Consider the following 24,591-nt stretch of genomic DNA (forward strand, 5'->3'; position numbering starts at 1 on the left):
GTCACTTTGCACTAAGATTTGTAGCACTGCCATATGCTGATGAGAAACACAACAATACCATAGATGTAAAAATACTGAAATTGTTACTTTACAGAATTGCTAGATGACCAGATGCTGGGGGCAGAGGAAGCCTGTTCACTGCAGACCAAGAAACCCATATAGTCAATATGGCGATTGCAAATAATCCTATACTTGGAAATAAACACTTGTGTTTGTTTTGATGTGTGTAAATAAACACCAGTACTTGAAGTTTGGATCCCTCCATGTTTACAGACCTATGACAAAAGTATGAGCTCAAACTGACATGGCCTAGCTTGTGCACAGAGAAAGCAAAAGCCAGATGTGTTTTGTATTCATACCATCAGTGTGCAGTTGGCGCATTGTGTGCTTAGTAGATGATGGCTTGTGTGTACTGTTTGATACGAAAACACCATTTTTACGAAGGTGTGAAGAGTTAATCTAGCTGTGTTCGCTTTTGCAAGAGAACTACAATGTTTTGATAATTGGGTGACAGGTTTTCTTATTTGTGTGTAGAGTTTTGCAAAAATAGCCAATAGTTACAAAAAATGTGCTTAAGCAATCAGAAAAATGAGCTGTGGGCCACTGCTGGCACTGTCATCTCATGTGAGGGCCACTTTAGTGTTCAAGTAGTACAAAAATCAAACAAGAAAACACCCACAAATATTTCTGAAAATGTAATATTTTGTTTTTTTTTTTAAAAACAAGATATTGTATAACAAGCCAAAACTGCAAACATGAACACATTTTTTTCTTCTCACTCTTAATTAACTCTCTGCTCATATTGCCGTCCTATTAATGTTATATTAAACTTAATTTAACATTGCACTCAACAACAAACACATCCTCCATCCCTGAGAAAAAAAACGTAACTTCAAGGGCCAAATTGCATTATATTTCCTCATGTCAATGTAGGAAGTGGCGTGGGCTGCAGATGGCCCCCAGACCACAAGTTTGAGACCCCTGCTCTAGAAACTACAGTATGATGCCTCTCATGGCCTCTCTTTGTGAATTAAGTTGATGTTGTCAAAAAGGATTGCAGATTGACTCTATCCAAAGGCCACGGGATAGTTTTAACCCATCCTTTATGCCCTAATCTGGTTCATTCAGCTCTATTAAATGACAGTGTAGCGATTTTGGCATGTGGATGCGTAAAAACAAACAAATCAACATTTTCCAAGATGGTTTCCATACTGCCAAAAAAAGTCCATGAAGGATCTTACATTTTGGTCTTAAAATACACTGAACAGAGGGCAATTTTCCATCTGAGCATGTCACAATTTCTAATATCTTAATATCATGTGTAAACCATAAATACATTGTGCCTTCTTCAATTCAAACCAGGCTCTTTTGCCTTATAATATGCCTTTTATAAAGCTGCCTAAAAAGGCAGCTCATAGTTTTTAGAATACTCCACACCTTATTTGGCTATCACTTAAAAAGTCATGCGCATAAAAACCCTTTTCTGTAACATAACTTGATTTAGCCCGGTTTGTGACCGATCCCATCTAGCATCTATTTACATCTGCAGATGTCTTAAGGTTACTCAGGTCGGTTCAAGTCCAAAGACAAGAAATCACATAATCTGAAAAAAAGGTAAACATAGACAAACTGATTAGAATAGGATGCCTGTGAAAGGATCGCATTTAGAACTCATGTTGTTCTCCAATAAATATAGAATTTCTCCAGTAGACATGGAGGTGAAGTGAAAGCCTCGCCTCCACAGATTACCAGAACGTATGAGTAACATTAGTAGAACCATCAAAAATCAGTTTTAATCTCATTTTTATTTTTAGCACTGCATCTTATTTTACTGAAAGTATGTATTTACTTTGTCTGACAGGTCCATGCAATCTTCATCAGCAATGACATGCGACTCAACAGCTGGTTTGATCCATCATGGAGGAAGAGGATGCTGCTGACGCTTAAGAGCAACAAGTATAAGACCAACATGGTCCACATGCTGCTGGGAATATCCCTTCAGATCTGCCTTACAAAGAATAGCACCCTGGAGCCTGCCCTTACACTCTATATCAATCCTTTTGGTGGGAGCCACTCAGAGAGCTGGTACATTACTGTCAACGAGAACAATTTCCCAGACTGGCAGGCCACCAAACTGGACCTGCCCTTTGACTGCTACAACTGGACTCTGACATTGGGCAACAAGTGGAAGACATTCTTTGAAACCATCCACATCTACCTTCGTAGCAGGATAAAGACTCAGGATGGACTGAATGACAGCATTTATTATGAGCCTTTAGAAATGGCAGATCCTGCTCGGAACCTGGGCTACATGAAGATAAACAGTATCCAGGTCTTTGGCTACAGCATGCATTTTGACCCGGAGGCAATCCGTGACTTGATTCTGCAACTGGACTACCCATACACTCAAGGGTCCCAGGACACAGCTATGCTCCAGCTCTTGGAAATACGAGACCGGGTCAACCGGCTGTCCCCTCCCGGCCAACAGAGATTGGACCTGTTTGCCTGCCTTCTCCGGCACAGACTCAAACTGACTGCCAGCGAGGTGGTTCGCATCCATGCTTCCTTACAGGCCTTCAGCTCACGTCTGCCCAATTCAGTGGATTACGAGACCACCAAGTTGTGCAGTTAACAGCTGCTTGAAAGGAAATACAGTCTGTAAATGGCTAGAAGGAGAACTCATGGACATAGGATTTGTGCCCATTGTGATACAGATGCTTATATTTGTGCTCATTGTCTATGGATTACCAGACTCTACAATTAATCAGGAGTTGATTGGCTGTGGACAGCTGAAGAATGTACTGTACTGGTTGTTCTGGTTTTTCTTTTGTGGCAACTACCTTCAGTGCTATAGTATAATGAATTGGAAGGGTCAGTAAGGAAATACACAACTCTCCAGAACAAACTCTTTACAAAAGATGTCTACAGTAGAAATTCAGATATCGCTTCATAAAGTTGAACCATCCTGTTTCGAAATGACTCTGCTCATTTATACTGTAAGTACCAATGACAAATGAACGGACATTTTATGTTAAAAATGGTACAGTCTCTTTGTTTGTAATTTTTATATGTTCCTTTGCTTTAGTGACAGTGCACTTTCCATGGAAACCAGAATACAGTGGTGTCAGTCAAGATTTTGTAGATAAATTGATATTAAAACATCATGTTATAACACATTCCAGCTGTCAGAAGAATTTTTGGGTCCCTTTCCTATTAAGGAATTGCATCACAGACTTTTTATAAGCATGGTTCAAATTTTCGGGGGGTGATCAGGATGACAGTCAAGAGTACAGAGTATCATGTATTTAGGGATTTGTACAACCAGTTTGACCAGACAGTTGTTAGTCTGCACCAAGAACATTAGTCAGTTAAATTAATCATTACTTTTTTCATAATGCACAACACCAGGTAAATGTTGATTTCTATGATATTACAGACAACAGTCACCATCTATTTAGGCAAATTGTAAGTAAGCAGGTTAAAAAGTACAGCTAATGACAGGCGCACTAACCAGCACAACTCTGCAGTACTTGGATTACAAAATTAAGTGTTGTTTAGGCTGTAACTTGCTATTAAGGAGAATGGAAGAATACATTACAGCAGGACCTGTCTAAAGTTCTAATCTTACACTGGGCTTCATAAATGACTTTCTATGTCAGCTTTCCAGATAAGGAAACACAGCATGTCTGTGCCATATCTACAAGCAGGTGGGCTGTCCTTGTGGTCTACTGTACAGTCAAACCATTCAGCAGTCTCAGTAGACTTACCTTTGTTCAGGCTGTTTCTCAGGTGAGTGAGACCTCATTAAATAGAGCGGTTAACCCCAAGAACTTGATAACAGTGCATAACGTTGTCCTACACAAGATGTTAATTTGTAAGGGCACAAGGTGGTACTAGCCCTGGATATGTCACACTCAGCAAATTAATTTGACATTGTGTGCAATGTTATGCATGGTGCAATGTGCCACACATGTGATTTGTTTATATTAGAATGGTATTTACGCTTTCAAGGGGCTCTTAAATATACTTGTAAAAATGTTCCATTTGTCTCAGATATTCTTTCCTCTTTAAAAATAATTCATGCAGGGCATGCTGTGGGGATAACGTTATGTGAATTAAGGGTAGCCCCCTTAGCACCCACAGCTGTGTACTTGGTATAGCCTGTAAAAAATAATTTTATAATTCTTTCACCTTTAAGGTGACCTATAACCTGTAAAATTCAATTGAAAAACAGATTAAAACCTTGAGAGTGTATCAACATGGAGCAATTTGGATTTGGGCAGTGTACTTTATAAAAACATCCCAAATATCTCAAATTGGGGTCATCTTGGTACAGTCCTCAGGTCACCTCATAGATTTTAAGTTGGATTCAGGTCTGTGCAATTGCCAAGTTATTCCAAAACTTGTTCTGGTGGAGCCATTGGGTTTTTTGGTTAGTTGATGTGCTGATAGGTGAAACATCTCTTTGTCTCATGTTTTTCAGCAGATTTTGTCTGAGACTGAAACTGTGACTTGGAACTGTTAAAATGTCCTTCCACCTTGACTAAAACTCCAGTTCAAACTTAAGAAAAACTGCCAGAAAACACGATGCTGCCACCACCATGATTCATCGTAGGTACGGTGTTCTTTTGGTGATGTGCAGTGCTGTTTCTGAGCCAAATGTAAGTTTTGGAATTATTGACAAAAAGTTCATCCTTGGTCTCATTGGATCATAACAAGTTTCCCATATAAAGTAAGCTGGGCATATGAAGAATGTGGAGATTGTGTCACATGTAGCACACAAACAGTTCTTGCAAGAAATTCCTGCAGGGCCTTTAGTTTTACTGTAAGCCTCTTGGAAGTCCATCTTCCCAGTTTTCTTTTTGTCCTTTTATAAGTATTGACAGGATATCCATATTATTGTTAGTGCCTCTGTTCTGCCATATTTTTACTACTTATTTACTACTTATGACTGTCTTCACTGTGTATCCTGGTATATTTAATGGGTTTGAAATTCTTTTGTACCCTCTTGCGAACTGAAATCTTTCAACAGCAATATCCCTTTGCTGCATTGTAGGCTCTTTGCAGTCTTTAGCTTTTGCTGTAAGAGCTACGTGTGAAGCAAATGTCAGACAAATCTAACTAATTAAACTAGAACATCTGAAATATATTTGATTTAAATCTGTAACTTTGACTGATTGGTGACATGTCGTAGCTAGTGGATTTGAATGGGACTGGTTAATTTTGACAAACATTGACATATCTGCAGTAAGAGGGATATGCAAACACGTTATTATTCAACACCATAAAAGATGATTATAAAACTGAATTATACAAGTTATAGGTGAGATGAAAGAAGTTCTGAAAAGTGTGCAGAAGTGTTATGTCCATTGTAGTAGTTTAAAAAGTAATAATGTAAGAAAATATACAGAAAATACAATCTACACACAAACAAAAGAGCTGGCCAGTGGCTCACAGGAAACAACATGTATGCATTAAATTATCTGTTACCTCTGAAAAATTTCCTTTGTGTTTGCTTGTTTGCAAATCATAACTAGTGGATGTTATTGCTACAAAGTACATGCATATTATATAAATACAGTATTACACAACAGCAGCTCTTTACTTTCTTGCCAGCAACTGTGGGTTGAGATGTTGATTCTGATGATGCACTGATTCTGCTTTCTGTGAATTAAATGAGAAACTTAATAATCACCTTTGGCATTTCTAGTACACTTAAGTGCCTGCTTACAACTGAGGACACTTTGGTCAGGGACGTAACTTGAACTAAACAACCCATGATCCACCATTAAAGACTAAAGACTCACTCACTTATAATTAAATAAATATATGCAATATATCCATCCATTTTCTCCCACTTATCCAATTAAGAGTCACGGGAAGGGGCTGGAGCCTATCCCAGCTGCCATAGGGCAAGACTGACAACCGGGACAGGTCGCTAGTCTGTTTCAGAGCTAACACTGAAAGATAGATAGCGATTCACAACTAAGGCCAATTTAGAATCACCACTTAATCTAACCCCACTAACTGTGTGTCTTTGGACTGTGAGAGGAAGCTGCAGTGCCAGGAGAGAACCCACAAAGACACGGAAAAAAAATGCAAACGCCACATAGAAAGGCAAGATGGCGGATTCGAATCCAGGCCCTTCTTGCTAAAACACAACTGAAAATGTAAAAAGAGAGAAAACAAACTTCAATTTTTCTTTCAGCTGTCAATTAGTAGAGATGCAGGCCCTCTATAATTCCCCAGAGTATGCTGCATGGACTTCAGCACCTGTGATTCCCACGGTTTTGGGTTTAAATGTCTAGGAACACTTGTTAAGCCTTCAATAGTGATTTGAACACCCAAGCTACTTGCCAAGGTGGTTTGTAAATGCTAATGGATTGTTGCCAAAATGAAAATAGTCAATAATAATAATAATAATAATAATAATAATAATAATAATAATACATTTTATTTATAGGCGCCTTTCAGACCCTCAAGGTCACCTTACAGTAGCATGTAAACAATACCATAAAAAACATAAGAAAAATGTATATATAGCAAACATGGTAGATAAAATTATAGTATAAAAGCAAATATAAAAACAAAAATATATGCAATTCTAAACAGATGGGTTTTGAGTAGTGATTTAAAAGTGGTGAGACAGTGTGTGGTCCATAGAGCAAGTGGAAGTGCATTCCAAAGTCTCGGGGCAGAACAACTAAAGGCTCTGAGTCCCATGGTAGTCAGGCGAGCAGGTGGAACTGACAGAAGGGAAGCTGAAGAAGAGCGGGGTGTACGAAGGGGCGAGTATGTATGGAGAAGATCGGATAGATATGGAGGAGCAAAGTTATGAAGCGCTTTGAAAGTGAGAAGCAAGATCTTGAAATTGACACGGAGGTGAATTAGGAGCCAATGGAGCTGTTTAAGAACAGGTGTTATATGTTCAGTGGATCTAGTTCTGGAAAATAATACGAGCAGCTGTATTTTGAACCAACTGCAGTTTATGGAGGGATTTATGAGGTAGACTATAGAGAAGAGAATTACAGTTATCCAGACGAGATGTGACAAGTATGGCGGTACTGTGTGGTGTGAGTGAGGGACGAAGACAGTTAATTATTATTTATATGTGCTGTGAAGGACAGAGTGCCATCGAGAATGACACCAAGACTCTTAACCTGAGGGGAGGGTGTGACAACAGAGTTATCAATGGATAACGAAAGACTGGTTGGAACTGTAGTCAGTTTTGATCTGGTGCCTATTAAAATGAATTCTGTTTTATTGCCATTAAGTTTAAGAAAGTTGTGAGAAAACCAGACCTTGATTTCACTTAAACAGTCAGAAATGGATGTGGGTGGGAGAGTAGCTGTGGCTTTGGAGGATAGGTAGAGCTGGGTGTCATCTGCGTAGCAGTGAAACTGGATGTTATGCTTCCTAAAAATATTACCTAGGGGTAGGAGATAGATGATAAAAAGTAAAGGACCCAGGACAGAGCCTTGGGGTACACCAGAATTAACTGGATTAGATACTGATCTGTGAGGGAGTAATTGAACAAACTGTGAGCGGCCAGAGAGATGACCATCAGCTGGGAACCTTAGCATGACGCATAGTAGCAGGGCTGAACGGTGACATGTGATTTGAGCGCCAGAACACAAGAAAGAAAGTAGAAAGCCAAGAGTGTGCCACACATTTATGTCTGTTTATTTATTTCAAGATTTTGAAACAACTTTATTTAACAGAAAACTAAAGCTCAGAGACATGAGAAATGCGCTCCACATCTGATTACATCTGCTGCATTTACTGGCATTATAGTATCATTTCAAACAAATAAGTTAAAAGGTGATATATATAGTTACTTCTTTTTTTTTAGATTGCTTGCTGTCACTTGTCTAGTAGAGTTTTCCAAGACCATGCTGTATGAGTTCCCTTTTATTTTATCTGTGTAGGTAAATCTGCAGAAGTTAAACAGTACATTTTCTCTGAAAATATTTGGTTGGTTTAGAAGCAAATCCCTTATTTACTTTCTCTTTAAACAACAGCGTGTGTTAAAAAAAAAACAATAAGGGGGAACCATGTGAAATTGAAATGAAGAGGTTCAAATTGCAGAAAGGAATTGTGTGTTTAGTCACTTGCAATTTTGTGCACGTAGACCTGCTGAGCTGATTTCCTGAAAAACAGGAGCGGTAGATGCAGAGATGCACAATCAACACTGGAACTCACAGGTGAGTCAAGGGCAGAGGGCCGCTGCAGCATTTGACTAAAGCCCGAGGGCCAGATATATAAACAATGCATGTACCTTTCCATGTGCATAAACTGCTATTTACAAGGAAATAAAGTGTGATAAAAATGTGCCGGCTGCACAAATATTTCAGTACACATATACGCTCATTAACATAAACAGAAGTTAAAACAGAACAAATGATTTATACTTAGCCAATTATCACTGTGATATTATCCCTATTTTCCTGCTTTTCAACCTACAATTTTTTTATCAGCTCGTGTTGTATCAATTCTTATGAGGTAACTAATTATGGGTCTATATTTTATCTGTATTTTCTGCTGAAATCGTATATGGAAATGATGATCATTTTTTGGCTAAAGAGAAGAGTAGCAAGGATGTGCATATGTGTAAAACAATGACTAAGCTTTATAAAGAGTGGATTTGTAGCTTTGTTTAATCATCCAGTGTCAGGTGTTGGGTTTAGGAACATAAATATTTTAGTGTGTTTGGTTTTTCAGAAATATGTCAATCTCTCTCTCGCCTGTAGAAGATAACATCCCATCAGCAATGGATGTGTGAGTTTAACGTTCCAGTCTCTCCTCCTGTCTCTGTGATTGATATGGATGGATGGGTGGATGGATGGGATGTGAGGTACACTATACCTATGCAGCTGGCTACACCAGCTGTGTAGTGGCCTCCCTCCTGCTTTACACATTTAACTGCAAGCTGAAGCCTTTGTCAACACTTTCAGGCCTCTTAAACAAACAGATATGCTTGTGTGTTGGGCTTTGAGCTCTGTCAAATAAGTCTTGAGTGCACAGCGGTGCACTGTTGTCGAACAGATCCAGTGTAGACCCTAACAGAGGATAGCAGATGCTGCTATTGTGATGTTGACATGCTGCTTCCGCTGTGTGGCCGCTTTAGACAAGGTGATGGGATGAAATACCAATTAGCTCAGGCAGCAGACAGCACTTTCTGTTCAACTAAAGTGCATAGCAAAACCATCATTAAAATGGTGCCTGCAAGAAATGCCTTTGTGTGGGGTTGTGTCAGTGTGTCAGGGCAAAGGGGGAGAAAACAAGCGCTTTACTTTTAACATCAGGCGCCATTTTGTACAGACAGCGCTCAAAAATATTTAAGTACAACTCAATCTTTTCATGACCTTTAGTGAATAAGAGGTACACTCGTCAAAGTGAAATGTACTCATCATCATCTGCTCTTTTCAGTTCTAAAGAGAATTACAGAATCCCAGTGCTGCCTGATGAGACAAAGCAAACCACTATGCTGGGTACATTCTGGTCTAAGCAACTAATAGCTGGAATTAAAGGGGTGGCCGCTCTGATACAAAATTAGAACCTGTCTATTTAAACACCGAATGCAATCTTGCTAGTGAGCAAGTGAACTATCCGGCTGGCAATTTACTGTTGTTCAATGAGAGACTGTCTCTTTAGAGCATGTGTAAAATGATGGTAGGAGGCCGTCAACACGACAGCAGCAGGTAGCCATTTGTGTTTTAATCAACAAAAGTTCAGTTAAGCTGGGAACACTCTACCTGAAACAGTCTAAGATTTCACACATTTACTACAACATGATTTTCTCCACTGTGAGAGAGGAGGACAAACTTATAATAAATCACACCTAAAATGACTGTTAGCAATGACCTGATGTTCCATCCATCCATCCATCCATCCATTCGCTTCCGCTTCTCCTTTTCAGGGTCGCGGGGGGCGCTGGAGCCTATCCCAGCTGTCATAGGGCGTGGGGGAAAAAATCGATACTGTGTATTATCGTGATATTTTGTTTGCTAATAATGTATCGATACAGGGAGAGCAGAAATCGATATTTTGTTACAAAAAAGGTTTTTGTGGACTGGAACATGCTCTGACTTCAGAGCATGTTGATCAGCTCCTTTTTCTGAGCAAGAATCCTGACATTCCTTCACTGTCCAAATGTGTTTAACTTTTTTTTTTGGCAGCAATAAACATGACAGTTTACTTATTTTAATTTACAGGTTTTATTTTAATTAAGTTTAAAACGTTTTTATTTAATGTAAAATTATATTTCGTTTTAATTTACTTTCAAATTCTTCAGTTGCTGAAGGGGCTGCATAGTTTTCATAAATTGCATAGTTCAGAATAGCTATAATTGTACCAGATGGTTGCATTCAGTTAAGTTGGACTAGACTGTAATACAAACTGTTCAAGTTTGTCAACAATAAAATTGACTGAAATGAGAGAAAGACTGAGTGTGAGACTTTGATATTAGATAAGATGAATATTGATAAAGTTTACCTTCATGTACAGAATCTGAATATCGCAAAATATTAAAAACAATTGCAATAATATCGTATCGTGCGTTAAGTATTGTGATAATATCGTATCGTGGGATGTATGGTGATTCTCACCTCTAATATATATATATATATATATATATAGATAGATATAGATATATATATATATATATATATATATATATATATATATATATATATATATATATATAGATAGATAGATAGATAGATAGATACATAGTGCCAGCCACCAACAGCCAAGGCAAAATTTTGTGTTATATTTTTGCCACACACTCAGTGTTGGAGGGCCTTCAGTCTGGGCATCTTTGTTTTTCAATACCAGACATCACAGATGTGGGGGAAGATTTGACTATGAAACAGTGGACACTGCACGCTGAATGACAAGTAGCTAAGTGACCATGCCATTTATTTCTCTCTATTTTGACACTAATTGGGGATCATAATTCACAAAATTAGTATGAATATGAAACTACCTATTGAGTGCGCATATAAATATGCCATGGAAGCTTTTCCCATAAACCTTTCACAACTCCCTTCAACAGTTTTCCAACCAGAAATCTGCATCATTTATATGCACTGCACGCAAACTAACTGGACCCAGAGGCACTGAACATTAATCCTGGAATAATGCACAAATAGTAAAACTCTTCTGGCTTTTAAAAAACCGAGGCCATAATTTGCAGACACTGTATAGTGCATGACCTTATTTGGTTCAGTCAACCGTCACCTGTCAGGTTAATACTAAATGCTGAACTACACCCGCTTCTCAAAAAATGTGTACATGCAGACAGTGAGCATGAAAAAGAAAAACTACAGAGTTAAGAAAGTCAAATATCACTTGATGTGTGATGAAAGCATGCTGTGAATTTAATGTTACATTAGCTATGGGTTTAAACTTTAATTGTAGGCAGCCAAGCTTCACTGTGTAGGTTGTGTTTCACACATGAGTGGACTCGGGCTTTTTACTTTTCCTCACATTAATTAATTACCAATGTCTCCCGTTTAGGTGGGATCAAATAATGCTAAAGAGATAAATAAACATATGGGCTTTACGTTTAGCTGCTGATTAAATCCTTTTATGCGTCTGTACTCTAGGTCAAAGATCCTGCCTGCATTATTAATCTCAGGTGCAAGATGTCATCTCTGATCTGTTCAAATGTACGTGCGTCAGTGACACCGCACACCAAAGGGAAGTCAAGCACCTGTGAAGGTTAACAGTCATCACCTCAATTTGTCTGCTCCTCCCATCAACTCCAACTCGTGTCAAAAGCTACGGTGGATGAGGACGGTACATGGATGAGTAGTGTTTGATGAGATGTGAGTGGTGGAATGTATTACCAAATGTCAGCATGTCTTTTCCTGGATACAGCCGTGTCAATTACACACAGGAAATGAGCGCTTACCACTGCACGGAATGTGCAGCTCGGAAAGATTGAAAGACATCACCTCTGGTTATGACATCGTTTCAACTTTGAGGTCGTTGAATGTCCAAAAACCGACTCAACTGAGTAGCAATCCTGAAGTTGTTAAATAGGTTGTAACCCAGTGTACAGGAGGGAAAGGCATTACAACATTTCCCCCATCTTCACCAAACTAAAGAAAAAGAAATACATAAAATAACAACAAGACATTCACACAGCCTGAGTAATTAGGGATTTGGAGGGTGATTTTCAAAGAAAAATGGAAATGGAGGAGTGAAAATAATTCTGCCCTACAGTACATATTCCTCCTCCAGCAAAATGAAAAGATCCCAAGGTAGTACGCCCATAATTATGATGTTTAACAGCACTCTGCTCATTGTGCAATTACTACACTCGGTTCTAAAAACTCATCCAGCAGAGGCAGCTATAGCCATAATTCATTACCTCAAGCTTGTAAATAGCTCTCTCTCTCTCTTTTTTTCATTCCACAGGCCTCCCATGTGACAGTGTGAGTGGGTGGCAAGAAGAGCGCTTTGATTAGAGAAGCTCTGACCTTTAGTAATCTGTCAGTCAGAGGCATCAGAGGCTAGGAAAGCGTGTCTAATTCACTGTAAAGCGTCTTGATTAAAGCCTCCATCTGAAGTTTCCTGAAGATCTTTGCTTCACCTTTATTTATGCATTCATTTTCTGTTTTGAATTTGAAGAGAAATTGGCCCAAAGGCAGAACAGTTATGCAGATGATGACCTTGGGCATTTAAAATAACCTTAAAAAAATTAATTACTCAAAACAAAAAAACAGACAAGACAGGTAAGGTAATTTGTAGAGACTTTCAGTTGACTAAAAGCAATTGCAAACACATTTTGAGCATACTTAATGGATAAAAGAGAACTTTTTTTCTTACCATATGTGTTGCTGTTCTTCTCTGGACACCTGAGAGATCTCTGCTATCTGTCCTCAGAGGTCTGGTGGGTCAATATTCCTGTGCAATGTCTGATTTGTATTTTCTTGCCTAAACCACTTAGAGTAGTGATTTATAAGGAGCGGTTTTATTTTAAAATCAGTTTTTGACAGAATGAACCCCAGAGCGAATATTTGAGAATTGGAGCGATGAGAACTTTATTAGAGACATGGAGCTCTTATTGAGCTACATCTGAGGTGTCTGAGTTGATTTTCACAAAGATGTGAGAAAATCTCATTACTTTTTTAGTTTTTAGTATATTTCAGTAGTTTTTCTACAAAATCTGCTTAGACAAGAATTGCTTGATTCTGGCTATAAACTGAAGTGGTAATTTGTGAGGTCGATTTTAGGTAAGAAGTCAGGACTACACTAAATCTCAGATTCTATCAACGTGGTGAGCAAACATTGTTAAATAATTTTTCCAGGCTGAAAAATGAAAAATCAGAACTCTAAAAAGTTCTGGTCAACATCATTATTTTTGTGTTTTTGCTACTATTAAAATAAACTCTAGCAGCAGTGGCATAATAAAATTAACTACAAGGGAAGATCATGGTCTCGGTTAAGGGTACCTTGTTGAGTTTTGTTGTAAACAAACCAAATGTATGCTAGCATTCAGGGTTCTTTGGTAAACATCCTTGAGCTTTAACAAACACATTGAATAGATTTCCATCTATTCATCTAAAGGTTTTTTTTAAAAAAAAAAAAAACACAGTTAAGCCTTTTTTGTTTGCATGCTTGTTTACTCCAAAGAGCAACCTCTGGTTAATGTGAATCACAGTTCCTCTAATGGCCACTTGAGGCTGACTTCAAAATCAAGTCACATTGAAGTTTCAAATTCCAACTTCTGACTTATTCAGGGGTGCACATTAGCATATTCCAGAAAAAGTGATAGGAATATTGCTTAATACTTATAGATATAGCTCTCTGTATGACTTAATGAGTCAATAGTGGAAGCATAGATTAAAAGTTTACAGTTTTACTGCTGCTTACTTTTGGTATGTTGGACTTTCCGAGCGGAAAATTAAGCTGGTTATACAGTACTAATATGTATGTGTCCACAGTTAGATCCGTACGTTTTTTTCCTTGAGTTTTACTGTACACCAGTTTTGTTCTGTACACCAGCACAGATGATTTAAAATGTTTTTTATACACCCATTATTAAGATAAAACCTATAGATGGGCAGTTGTGACACTATAGTTTTATTAATGATTAAGACATGCATATTGTAATATAATGTTCCCTTTCTCATCTACAAATTCAAATAAACCTTTAAAAAGTAAAAAGTTGTGCAACTAATTGACGTATTATCCCCCCCCCCTTTTTTTTTAATCCCTGCTAGAGCAGATCACCTGAATAGAGAATCCTATGGTATGTGATTTATCATTTGAGAGACTCAGAATCAACAAACATATTTGTACACTTCTGTCTAACACCCTTTCCAGAAAAATCTACTTGTTCAAATCAATATCCCTTCCATTGTATTTTTGCAGACTTTAAATCTCAATGTCAGTGTGGATGTGCATTTACTGTAGCATAGTGTAAGACTTCAGCTTCTGTAAAGACCAAACTTTTCCTCTCTGGGGATCCGACACTGGAATGAAACAGAGAACAGGAGGAGAAGGCAAAAGGTAACTGTCGCCCGCCAATAAATCAATACGCTGCTTTATTACTTCAGAGAACAAAAGGCTCTGCACTGAGATCGATTGCACCTCTGAGGAGCCTCCGATAAGAAAAAAATATAAATAAATAAAACTCTCCTGGCATTTGGCTGCTCCGTCCCTACGACCAGATCAGCATCAATTTATTACTGATGTGATGGTTTCCGCCTGATGTGTTTTTGTATAAGCACAAATCAATCCCGAGTTTATTAGCCACTATGATGCATTGTAAAATGACATTACTCAGGGTGCTAGATGAATGCCATTCATTAGGAGGTGAGGCTGCATCGACCGTGGATGTGCAGAGAATGAGAGCGAGTGAGTGAAAGGCACAGGCAAGTGGAAGAAAACAGTTCTGGAGTTTGGGCTGAATTTATCTGTACTGGAGATGAAATAAGTGTTAAGCTAGATTACAAGGCGTAGAAGAGGACAATGTTAATTTGAAGATTAACCCCTTAACTGATATTTGATCGATCCGTTTTTTAGACTTTTACATCATCATTGCAATTCTCCCCTAATTATATGTAAATTAATTAAAAAAAAATACTCCAGTCTCGAAAATAAGAATTTTTAAGTTTATTCTTTTAAGTTTAACATTTAAGATGGACAGAAGAAAATCAATGTAGTGTAACATACCGGTATATGTTTCAAAGAAAGATTGTCATAACGCATTCTGCAGGGTTCATGCAGCAGGAGGGAAATAACTTATTTATGACTATTCGTGTAGGCTTATTAAAAGTCAATCAGGTGCTTTCATTTTCATTTTCATTTTACTACACTGCACATTCAAAATTTCACTAAAAAGTGTTTAATCCAATATGTAATTCATGTATATGATTAAAATACTGTACTTAGGGATCACGCGTAAAAGCACTGGGCGGCACAACACACGATATGAGAAGAACCACTTGGCTGGTTACTGGAATCATTAACAGCAGTCCAAGAACACGGAGCTCAAGGAGTCAGACACAGCTGTAGGAATGGCCTTTTCAAAATGTTATGGCATTATATGCACCCTACACAGGATATATTGTACTACAGCACTATTTCTGACACATTAATAATAAATTGAATTGGCATAGTCACACTGCAAACAAGGCAGGAACAGTCCACAACTGCAAAAAAAATGCTGTTAATTATTCAGCTCGGCTCAAAATCAATTATTTATTTATTTATTTATTTTTTGGTCCAGTATATTAACACATTTCTTTTCCCAAAGTAAGCTGGATACTGTGTGTACTCGAGAAATCACTAGAATGATGTGTCCTTGTCACATCACACAGAGTGGAGAAAACAGCATGAAATCATCAGCATGGAGGATGAGAGACAGGGCCGGACATTGCTTCTACTTTTATTATGGAAATATTCTTTCAAACGTCACACGCAGCACCACAGCAACTGTGCAGATGCACCCAACAGAACACAAATGTACTATGCTTGAATAGAAATGCTGCTCGCACGGCACCAAAAGCACATTGTGAACTCATTTTAGGGTGTTATCATAATTGTCAGATTGTTGCAGCATATGTTGCATAGTGCTGCTTGTAAGGGCCACTGGTTTTAGTGCTGTATTCATACAGGCTTTATCATAATCTCTATTTTTTGCACAGTAAGCTAATATTAGGCATGTGGTGGCTGCAACGCCCATGCAGAATGCAGCCACATGTTTCGCAGGATTATACGTCTGCGTATACAAACAAATATACATTTGCTTGTTTCTCCACACATGTTGAGATGAAGGGGAATCAACAGAGCACGCATCTGATTAGGCTTGATGAACCCTGTTGGATTGAAGAGAAAGTGGAACACCAGTCCCCGGAGTCTGCATGGCACTGAATGCAAAAAAAATAAAATAAAACAACAGAGATGAGACGGAAAGCCGAAGATAAAAAAAGACAAAAAGAAGGACTGCTCTCACCAATACTCTAATACGCTCCCATAAATTCCAGCAACTTGTTTGTGTTTGTTTTCACCGCTGTTCATTATTCCAGGTGATCAGACTTCAGAATGAACACGCGTACCGTTCTGGTCAGCAAAACGCACATTTACAGATGGGATAAAAGAAACACAGCGGGACACACAAGAATGCGATCGGCTTTAATGGGATAATTGGATGTGAAACTGTCATTCCACCTGGTGAGGGACTGCTTGTGCGAGGCGAGCGGCTAGACGGCAACAAAAAACCAACCTAATCAGCCAGGCCCACTGAGAGCCATTTTATGCTGCAACATCAATTACAAAAGAATTGCTTTAGGGATACTCTGTCCAGGCTTTCCAATGCATCACTTATTAGACAATCCTTTGCTCTGACATGTACTCATCAGAGGATTGAGGCACCAGTGCTAGACAAGGTCATTTATGAATTATTTGGATTTGTGTCACTGTTTTTTCTTGTGTATGTGTGGTTGGTTTTTTTACAAATAGACTTCTCCACAGTCAATGTCTGAGTCTGTCTGTGTGTAAAGGGACCGGGGTGTGTAATCAGTACTATTTCTTCCCTGGATAACTGAGACAGTGTAGTCTGACAGTTAAAATATTTCTTACTTATTTCTTTAATGTTAGACTGGCCCTTATAATGATGTCTAATTGGGGTCATTTAAATTGGGATTCATTATGTAGTTTTTCCTGGAGGTACTGCAAATGGATAGAAGTACCATAAGAGAAAATCAGCTGTGAAGAAAGCTTTGGTGAAAATGAAAAGGTTTTTTTTTTTTTTTGTGATACCTCTACATTAGCTATAGCTCCTACAGAGTGCTTCACTGCCATCGATAATTGGATGTCTTTAAATTTCTTCCATCTCAATCCAGGCAAAAAGGGGCTTCATGTCTTCAGCTCCCATTAACTTCTCTAAGGAAGTCAGTCATTACACAGGCAACTCTTCCTTCTCTTCCCCAAAGTCAAAACACCTGCTAAGAATCTTGGCATTATTTCTCACCAACATTTACATTTTGAAACTCGCATCCCTAAAGCTCATCCATCGCAAAACTTTTATTGGCTCCCAATAAATTTAACTTTCTCCGATCTTGATTGTTGTAGCTCACTTTCGATCGATCTCCCAGTCCTCCATAGTCTTCAGACAATTAAGAATGCAGCAGCTAGGTTGTTCACACATCACCCTTATTCTCGATGCCCTTCACTGGCTTTGAATGAAATTCAAAATACATAAAAAACGATTAATGGCATTCCTTTAATCTTTTGACTCTTATTTTTTGTTCTTTTCCTTCTAATGTATACAGAAGTGTGCATGCAGGAATGAATGTAAAACTGTATGTATGTGTTTATATGTTTTGACATGTACACTTATCTTTAACGTGTGGTTTTATGCAAACTGTAAGGCACTTTTTAACAGTGTGTTTAGAACATGTTATACAAATAAAGTTATCATTCACGAAAAAGGTGCTTTTTATATGGAATGGCCCAATGTGGGTAGTCAGTTGATACATTATGTTGAAAAAGTCATGAAAGTTGTAAGAAAATTATTTGTCCAGATGATTGTTAGCATGGGTCGGGGTCCCATAAATTGTGGAGTACTTCACAAGTGCTCACTTTGAGATGAGAAGTTCAGATAATGGAGGACGAAGGAGCTTGGAAAGAAAACGACTGGACATCTTTAAGTTTCGTGAAGATGTTTCACTTCTCATCCAAGAGGCTTTCTCAGTTTTCTCATTTACCTAATTAAGAATTTTCAGGTGTTACCCACATGCTAGCATTCATGTTTCTTAATGCATTTTGCAAGGGGCCTGCTCATGAAAACATTACCTCTTAGTGTTGATAATGTCAAAAACTCTACATGCCATCTTTGAAATAAACATTTGCACCAATGCTTTCTTGTGTATAAAAATCACTACTGTGATAGCTGCTGTATCTAGGAAACAATTGGTATTATGATTCTTATAGAGATGCTGCTTTGCTTATGAGCTATGACGGCTAATGCTGTATCTGATTACAACATTAGAAGAGTTATCTCTCCTATGCTCATTTGGCACCGATTTAATTGAAGACCTATAAAAATCAGTAGCATAAGTTCCAAGAATAAATAAGATTGTATAAGACTGTATTATTGCATTAGGTTTTGTTTTCCTTGCATCATAAATCTAATGAAGTAAAATCATATCAGCCACTATTTTTGTTTTAGTGAGTGTATTATATCTCTCAGTGATACCAAGCCACACCTTCCACTTGCTGTATATTTGACATGTAAATGGCCTGTATTTGTACAGCACTTTACTTAGCCCTTAAGGACCCCAAAGCGCTTTACACATTCAGTCATCCACCCATTCACACACTGGTGATGGCAAGCTACATTGTGCCACCCTGGGGCGCACTGACAGAGGCAAGGCTGCCTGACACTGGCTCCACCTCTGACCACCACCAGTAGGCAACGAGTGAAGTGTCTTGCCCAAGAACACAACGACCGAGACTGTCCAAGCGGGGCCTCGAACCGGCAACCTTCCGATTACAAGACGAACTGCCAGCTCTTGAGCCACGATCGCCCACGATCGCCCCATGTAGGTAAGGTAAGGTTTTGTTTATTACTTCACAACATAATGTAAATAAAAAACGGGTAATTCAATCACTTCACACTCGAAAAAGGAGCTCATCATCTTTAAGAATAATGATTAAAGAAAAGGCGCGTTCAAGAAAACGCATGACTTGTGTTCATTAAAAAAGAAAAGAAGCTTCCATTACACACACACACACACACACACACACACACACACACACACACACACACACACACACAGACACACACACACAGACACACACACACAGACACACACACACACACACACACTCCAAATCAAATTCTGAGCAGCCTGAAGTGCTGGGAAATGATCATTAGGAGCCTCAGTGGCACTTGAGACGTTGCAGTTGACGTGCGGAGGATGCTGCTCCCTGCAACCTCATGGTGATATGCGTCAGCAATCAGAGGGAGAAGATGTATACCAAACAGCCGGGATAATTAAGGTTGAGCCAACAAACATAATCAATGCCCAATCAGGCTGCATTGTGGCAAGCTATGTTGCCTGAAGAAGCCCATGTTAATTTTCTGCTTCTACATAAAGTGGCTGCTGGTGAGAACATAAGATATCTCCGTTTGAAAAGGCATTTATTACCAGAGAAAAAAATAAGTTTAAAAGTTTTGCGATTTTACCATGAAATTTACTAAATGAAGCAATTTTCTTATTGCATACCTGGTGCTGTGTATGTTGTGGCGTTTGCATTTTCTCTTTGTACCTGTGTCAGTTACTACTACTACTACTGTCTAAAGACATCCACGTAAGGTTAACTAGTGATTCTAATGTTTGTATGTGTTTGCCAAATCACAAGTTGGTTTCTGTTGTGACATTACACTTACTGTAATGCAAGGAAACCATTTCCTACTTTACAGAAGTTTACTTTTACTATAAATTGTCTGATTAGCAGTTGTTACACCTACAGCGGCTGTCACTGGGTCTACAAGCCTGTGTGGGCAGCCAAGGTTGTATGCCTACACATGGCCCACAGCGGTTTTTGCCTTTTTGATCCAAGTGAATGTTTTATTGTGGGCTACTTTAACCCCATAGTAATTTTAACAATTTTCTGTGGGCAAGTTATAGTGAGTTTACCAAATGAAGTTAACAGGCTTGGTGGAAGTAAGTAAACTTTTTGTTTAGTTGTTACTGAAGTTTACATCAGCACCTCAGAGTACTCTGTAGTTAAAGCTAGAACAAATATTGGTGATCTTAAATTTCTAAATTAAATGTCTGTGATAATACTTATATTAGATAAATTATTATTTATAGATAAATAATCAGTGGTAGCTGAAGCCTCTAGTTTTTCCAGAGAAATGTGCACTATAACTATACCAGCTTTCCTCACTTAAGAAAATGAGTTAAGTGGCTGTTAATTGTTAGAAGTTCACTGATTTTTTTGAAGTGATGTTAAAAGAATAAACACGAAAGAAAACAATGACATCATTCTATCAGAGAAAGCAATGCACTAAACCATGCCCAGGCTGCCAAAGAGAAGAAGAAAAGCAGCCACTTGTGTGTGAACATGAACGTTTTCACTATTTGTGCTCTGCTTTTTTTATGGCTGAAGATTGTTATGCAGTCTGTGTAGCATACTGGTTAAAGATCAGCAGACTGCTTGGATTTTAGCCACTTTTTAGAGACTCATTTTCTCTTTTGAAGAATAAGAAGGTCGGTACCATATAATATAAATATAAACTATTACTCCTGTATGACCTAAATTGCTATATTGAAGTAATGTTTGAAATTAACTGTTTTGTCAGAAGCCCATTAATGTTGATGCCTATGGATTTTCCCCAGTACAGACAGTAACTGTTGGCTGTCCTGTCAAATATGGTGGTGTTTTTATTGTTTTTGAGAGTTTGTTTGTGTTATTTTGAAGATGAGATAAGATAAGATGAGATGAGATGAAATGAGATGAGATGAGAAGAGATAAGACTTTATTGATCCCACAACAGGGAAACTTTTGCGTTACCTCAGCTCAGGTACAGATATTAGAAGGAAAATACAAAAAATACAAATAAAATACAAACAAATAAAAAATAAGTAAGATAATACACTATATACAAGGTTTTGCAATTTTCTCCTTTTTAATTGTTCTTGATTGTCAGAACAGAAAGAGGAATTATGGAGTAAGTTGGATGAAGTGTTAGAGAGTGTCCTTAGGAGCTCCCTGGAAAGTGCTTATTGGAGCAGATTTCACATGTGGGTGAAGGGAAGAGAGGTGATGAGGAAGTGCTGGCCAGGTAAGGTCTCAAGGAGAGAATTGTATAAGGACAGATGGTAATGGGCATATTAGAAAAGGGATGATGAATATGGAATTGGCACGCTGGAGGAAAAGAGGATGCGGCGAAGGAGGACATGTGGTTTGGTGTGACAGAGGAGGATGCTAGGGATAGGATGAGATGAAGAAAGACTATGCACTGTGGCGACTCCTAAAGACAGTCTTTTTTTGTTGTTCAGTACTACTTTGTACTGCAAGGCCTCTTTTCCAGCAAGGCCACAGAGGGCTCGAGATAGCAGCCCTGCCACATCAGATGGTGATCCCAAGGCTCACAGGTGGCTTCCTATTTGGGACCCACACTGCATTGCACCACTAGGCTCCAAAATGGGCTCCACAATGAAGGGCCGAGGGGCTTTACCTTATTTATTATCAAGTTTACAACAAATTTTAATTTAATTAATTAATCCTAAGTTACCATATTAATGCTATTTGTAACTCATTTTTGTTAAAAAAAAAAAAAAAGTACGACCTTATGTATTATAATTACTCACTGTAGAAAGTAATTCATTACATTACTTTTTACATTTTGGTCTTAGCTACATTGTCAGTTAATTACTAGATATTACTGTCTTAATGAGTAAAAACAAAAGGCTTTCTTTTTAAATTTTAACACAGGCTGACAACAAAGTTGAAAACCATCTGTAGCAAGTCTCCCAGTATAGCCCAGGCTCACCAAAACGTGAACCAGTCGTAATAAAGCAATATGAATATCTGAAACAAATACACTGATCTCATTATTTCAAACTTTGGCAATGTTTGGTTTGAGCATTCAACACTATAACTAATATAAACACAGATTCGCATTAGTTTATAGAATTCTGATGTTCAGACTCTTCTTTGTGCACTTTGCCTCACTGTTATTTGAGTGAGATTATTCTTGTTCCCTATTCGAGTTTACTTCTAGCATGAATTCAAAGGTTAGATCCTTTTGTATCATTCTGTTTTAGATTTGCTTTATTTCCCCACTTCTGTTTCTTTTTCTGCCCTTTCTGTTGTCTTGGGTTTATCTGTTCCTTTTCATCGCTCTAACTGATGTGTGTATTTTGTTTGCCCTTTTGTCATCTAATCTTGCCCCTGTTATTCAAGCTTTACTTTTTGTTTTAATCATTTTTCCTCACTATTTATTTTTTTTACTATAACTTAAAATATAACATACTTACTATCACTGCATCCTTCAGTCTTGTGTTGGGTTGTCAGCTGTTGGGTTCATGCATAAACGTCCCCTGAATTGTGACACCCACATATGTAAATGGATGTAATTTTCATCAGTATGTGACATCAGGGAAAGGACTTTAAAAAGCCTAGCATTTGAATTTTTATTAAAATGTGGTTAGGACAGCAGCAGCAAACTCCTCCCCCCCCCCCCCCCCCCCCCCCCCGCTTTCACTTGAAATGAATCAAACTGTAAATTAGGTACAAACACATTTGCATTGTGAGTTCACACAAGGACATTTTTCCAACTCCTACTGTTTCTTTTAGCTTTAATGACTTTTTTTTCATCTAATAGAGGCATGAAATTCTCCAAAATAATGGCGAGACAGGGAAGCTGTGGCTTTAATTAAGGAATGCTATCATTGTGATCATTTTTATTCATAAACACGAGTTAAAAGCTGCAAAAGATGCTGTGGAGAGAGGGATATATTATTGATTGAAGGGAAAGATTAGAAATTAATGACCCATATGTCCCAGATTGAATAATCAATTTCAATTAATATCAATTTCACAGTGCAGCTGCTTGGTAACAGTTCTGAGATCTGCTTTGGTGCCGTTCATTTTTCAGCCTCGTGGGGCGAGTGTGCCCATGGCGAGAGAGTGGGGACCGTGCAGGGTGGAACAATGGGCAGAAGGCATGGTCATATACGTCTTTTATGCTGTTCCTTCACAGGAAGTTAATGTGATTCCCACTGACCCCCTAGAGCTACCATCTCTTGCATTTTTCTTTATATGAGGAAAACATCAACAGTACATATTGATGTTGCATTTTTGGTCCTCTACCTGGCAAAGCAGAGAGCAAAAAATTGGAAAAGTGGTTGGGAGAGCACAGTGTTCCCATTTGGCCTTGAATACAATACAAAACCATCCATCATTCAAGTCTTATTTGAGGTGACAGTGATGAGGTGCTTGAGTGTGTGTGCATGCATTGCATCTGCGCATGTAGCTACATGCTGTGAAGAGGTAACAATCTCCCCCGAGGAGTGCAAGTGATATTTTGAATCCAAATTGAATGGATGGGGTGATTGCTCCAGGAGAACAGAATAGTGACATCTCAATAGGCATGCCCTTATCAGGGAAATAATAAGACTATTTTCATGACCAAAATTAGGCATGCAGACTGTCAGAAAGGAAAAAAAAAAGAAAGTGAGGGAGAGCGAGAGGGAAAAAAGAAAGGTCTGGACCAAATGAACCAAAGACGATGCTTATTAGAGAAGTTCAATTTGCATATATTGTATGTCAGACATATTGGCAAAAATGTCAAAAACTAAATCAAAAAAAGCCCTTCTAGTGTATCTGCTGAAATTGCTCCTTGATCAGAGTGAATGGATTTGACAGAATGGTGACGTTGTGGCTATCTTGCGGAAATAAATCATTGCTGAGACATTTATGAGACATAGCAGGAGTGCAAGCTTCCCCCTCAGTCTTGTTAGATCAGAAAGAAAGAAAAAAAAAAAACACCCTCCCCACCCATTTCCGTGCAAATTGCAAACCATTTCTTTTTTTCCTAAAACCAATTTGGATACGTTAAATTCTGGAATTTTTTCAGTGCAAAAAGATGCCCTTCAAATCATTTTTTCGTTCTTTGAGGCAAGAGCCGGACTGCAGACTGATGCAGTCCTGTCACCACAGCAGCAACCTGCATAAATATAACACACACAAAAAATGTGGAGGAAAAAAAAATCATATGACGCATAAAAACAGTTTTACACAGAATGAGTTTAAAGGCCTCTGTGCCTCTTACTATCCTCCATCCCACCACTTAATGAGCTTTGGTTAAATTGCAAAATGGCCTAAAGCCCATCATGCTGCAGTAGTCAGTGTATAATCTAGTCATTTTCTCTTGTATCATGCTGCACCCTGGCAAATGGTGTCCCTCTACCACTGAGGTTTCAAACCTGAGAGCTGGATTTCCAGAAGACATACTCTGTTACATTAGATGTCCATCAATGTCATTTTCTGCAAGAAAAAGAAGATCATCCACTTATTGATGTTTACCCACTGAAATTTTCTGTTGAAGAGAGGTCC

The 24,591-nt window shown here is 38.3% G+C and overlaps 1 protein-coding gene and 1 long non-coding RNA gene across 3 annotated transcripts in view; one reads left to right on the forward strand and one right to left on the reverse strand.

The window, feature by feature from the left end:
* brinp3a.2 (bone morphogenetic protein/retinoic acid inducible neural-specific 3a, tandem duplicate 2) overlaps nucleotides 1-9,872 on the forward strand; it is a 69,102-nt gene extending 59,230 nt beyond the window's left edge. For both annotated transcript variants that reach the window (XM_085137640.1, XM_085137641.1), the window contains exon 9: nucleotides 1,862-9,872. In XM_085137640.1, the coding sequence (XP_084993766.1) occupies nucleotides 1,862-2,632 (771 nt within the window). In that variant the 3' untranslated portion in view covers nucleotides 2,633-9,872. The remainder of the gene's footprint in view (nucleotides 1-1,861) is intronic.
* Nucleotides 9,873-10,284: 412 nt separating this feature from the next.
* The window catches only part of LOC146498971 (uncharacterized), a 50,904-nt gene continuing 36,597 nt past the window's right edge, over nucleotides 10,285-24,591 (reverse strand). Inside the window, exon 2 of the long non-coding RNA XR_014870152.1 lies at nucleotides 10,285-10,609. This is a non-coding gene — a long non-coding RNA (uncharacterized LOC146498971). The remainder of the gene's footprint in view (nucleotides 10,610-24,591) is intronic.

Source organism: Neolamprologus multifasciatus, chromosome 17, assembly GCF_963576455.1.
Source record: "Neolamprologus multifasciatus chromosome 17, fNeoMul1.2, whole genome shotgun sequence".
In the NCBI taxonomy this organism is placed as follows: domain Eukaryota; kingdom Metazoa; phylum Chordata; class Actinopteri; order Cichliformes; family Cichlidae; genus Neolamprologus; species Neolamprologus multifasciatus.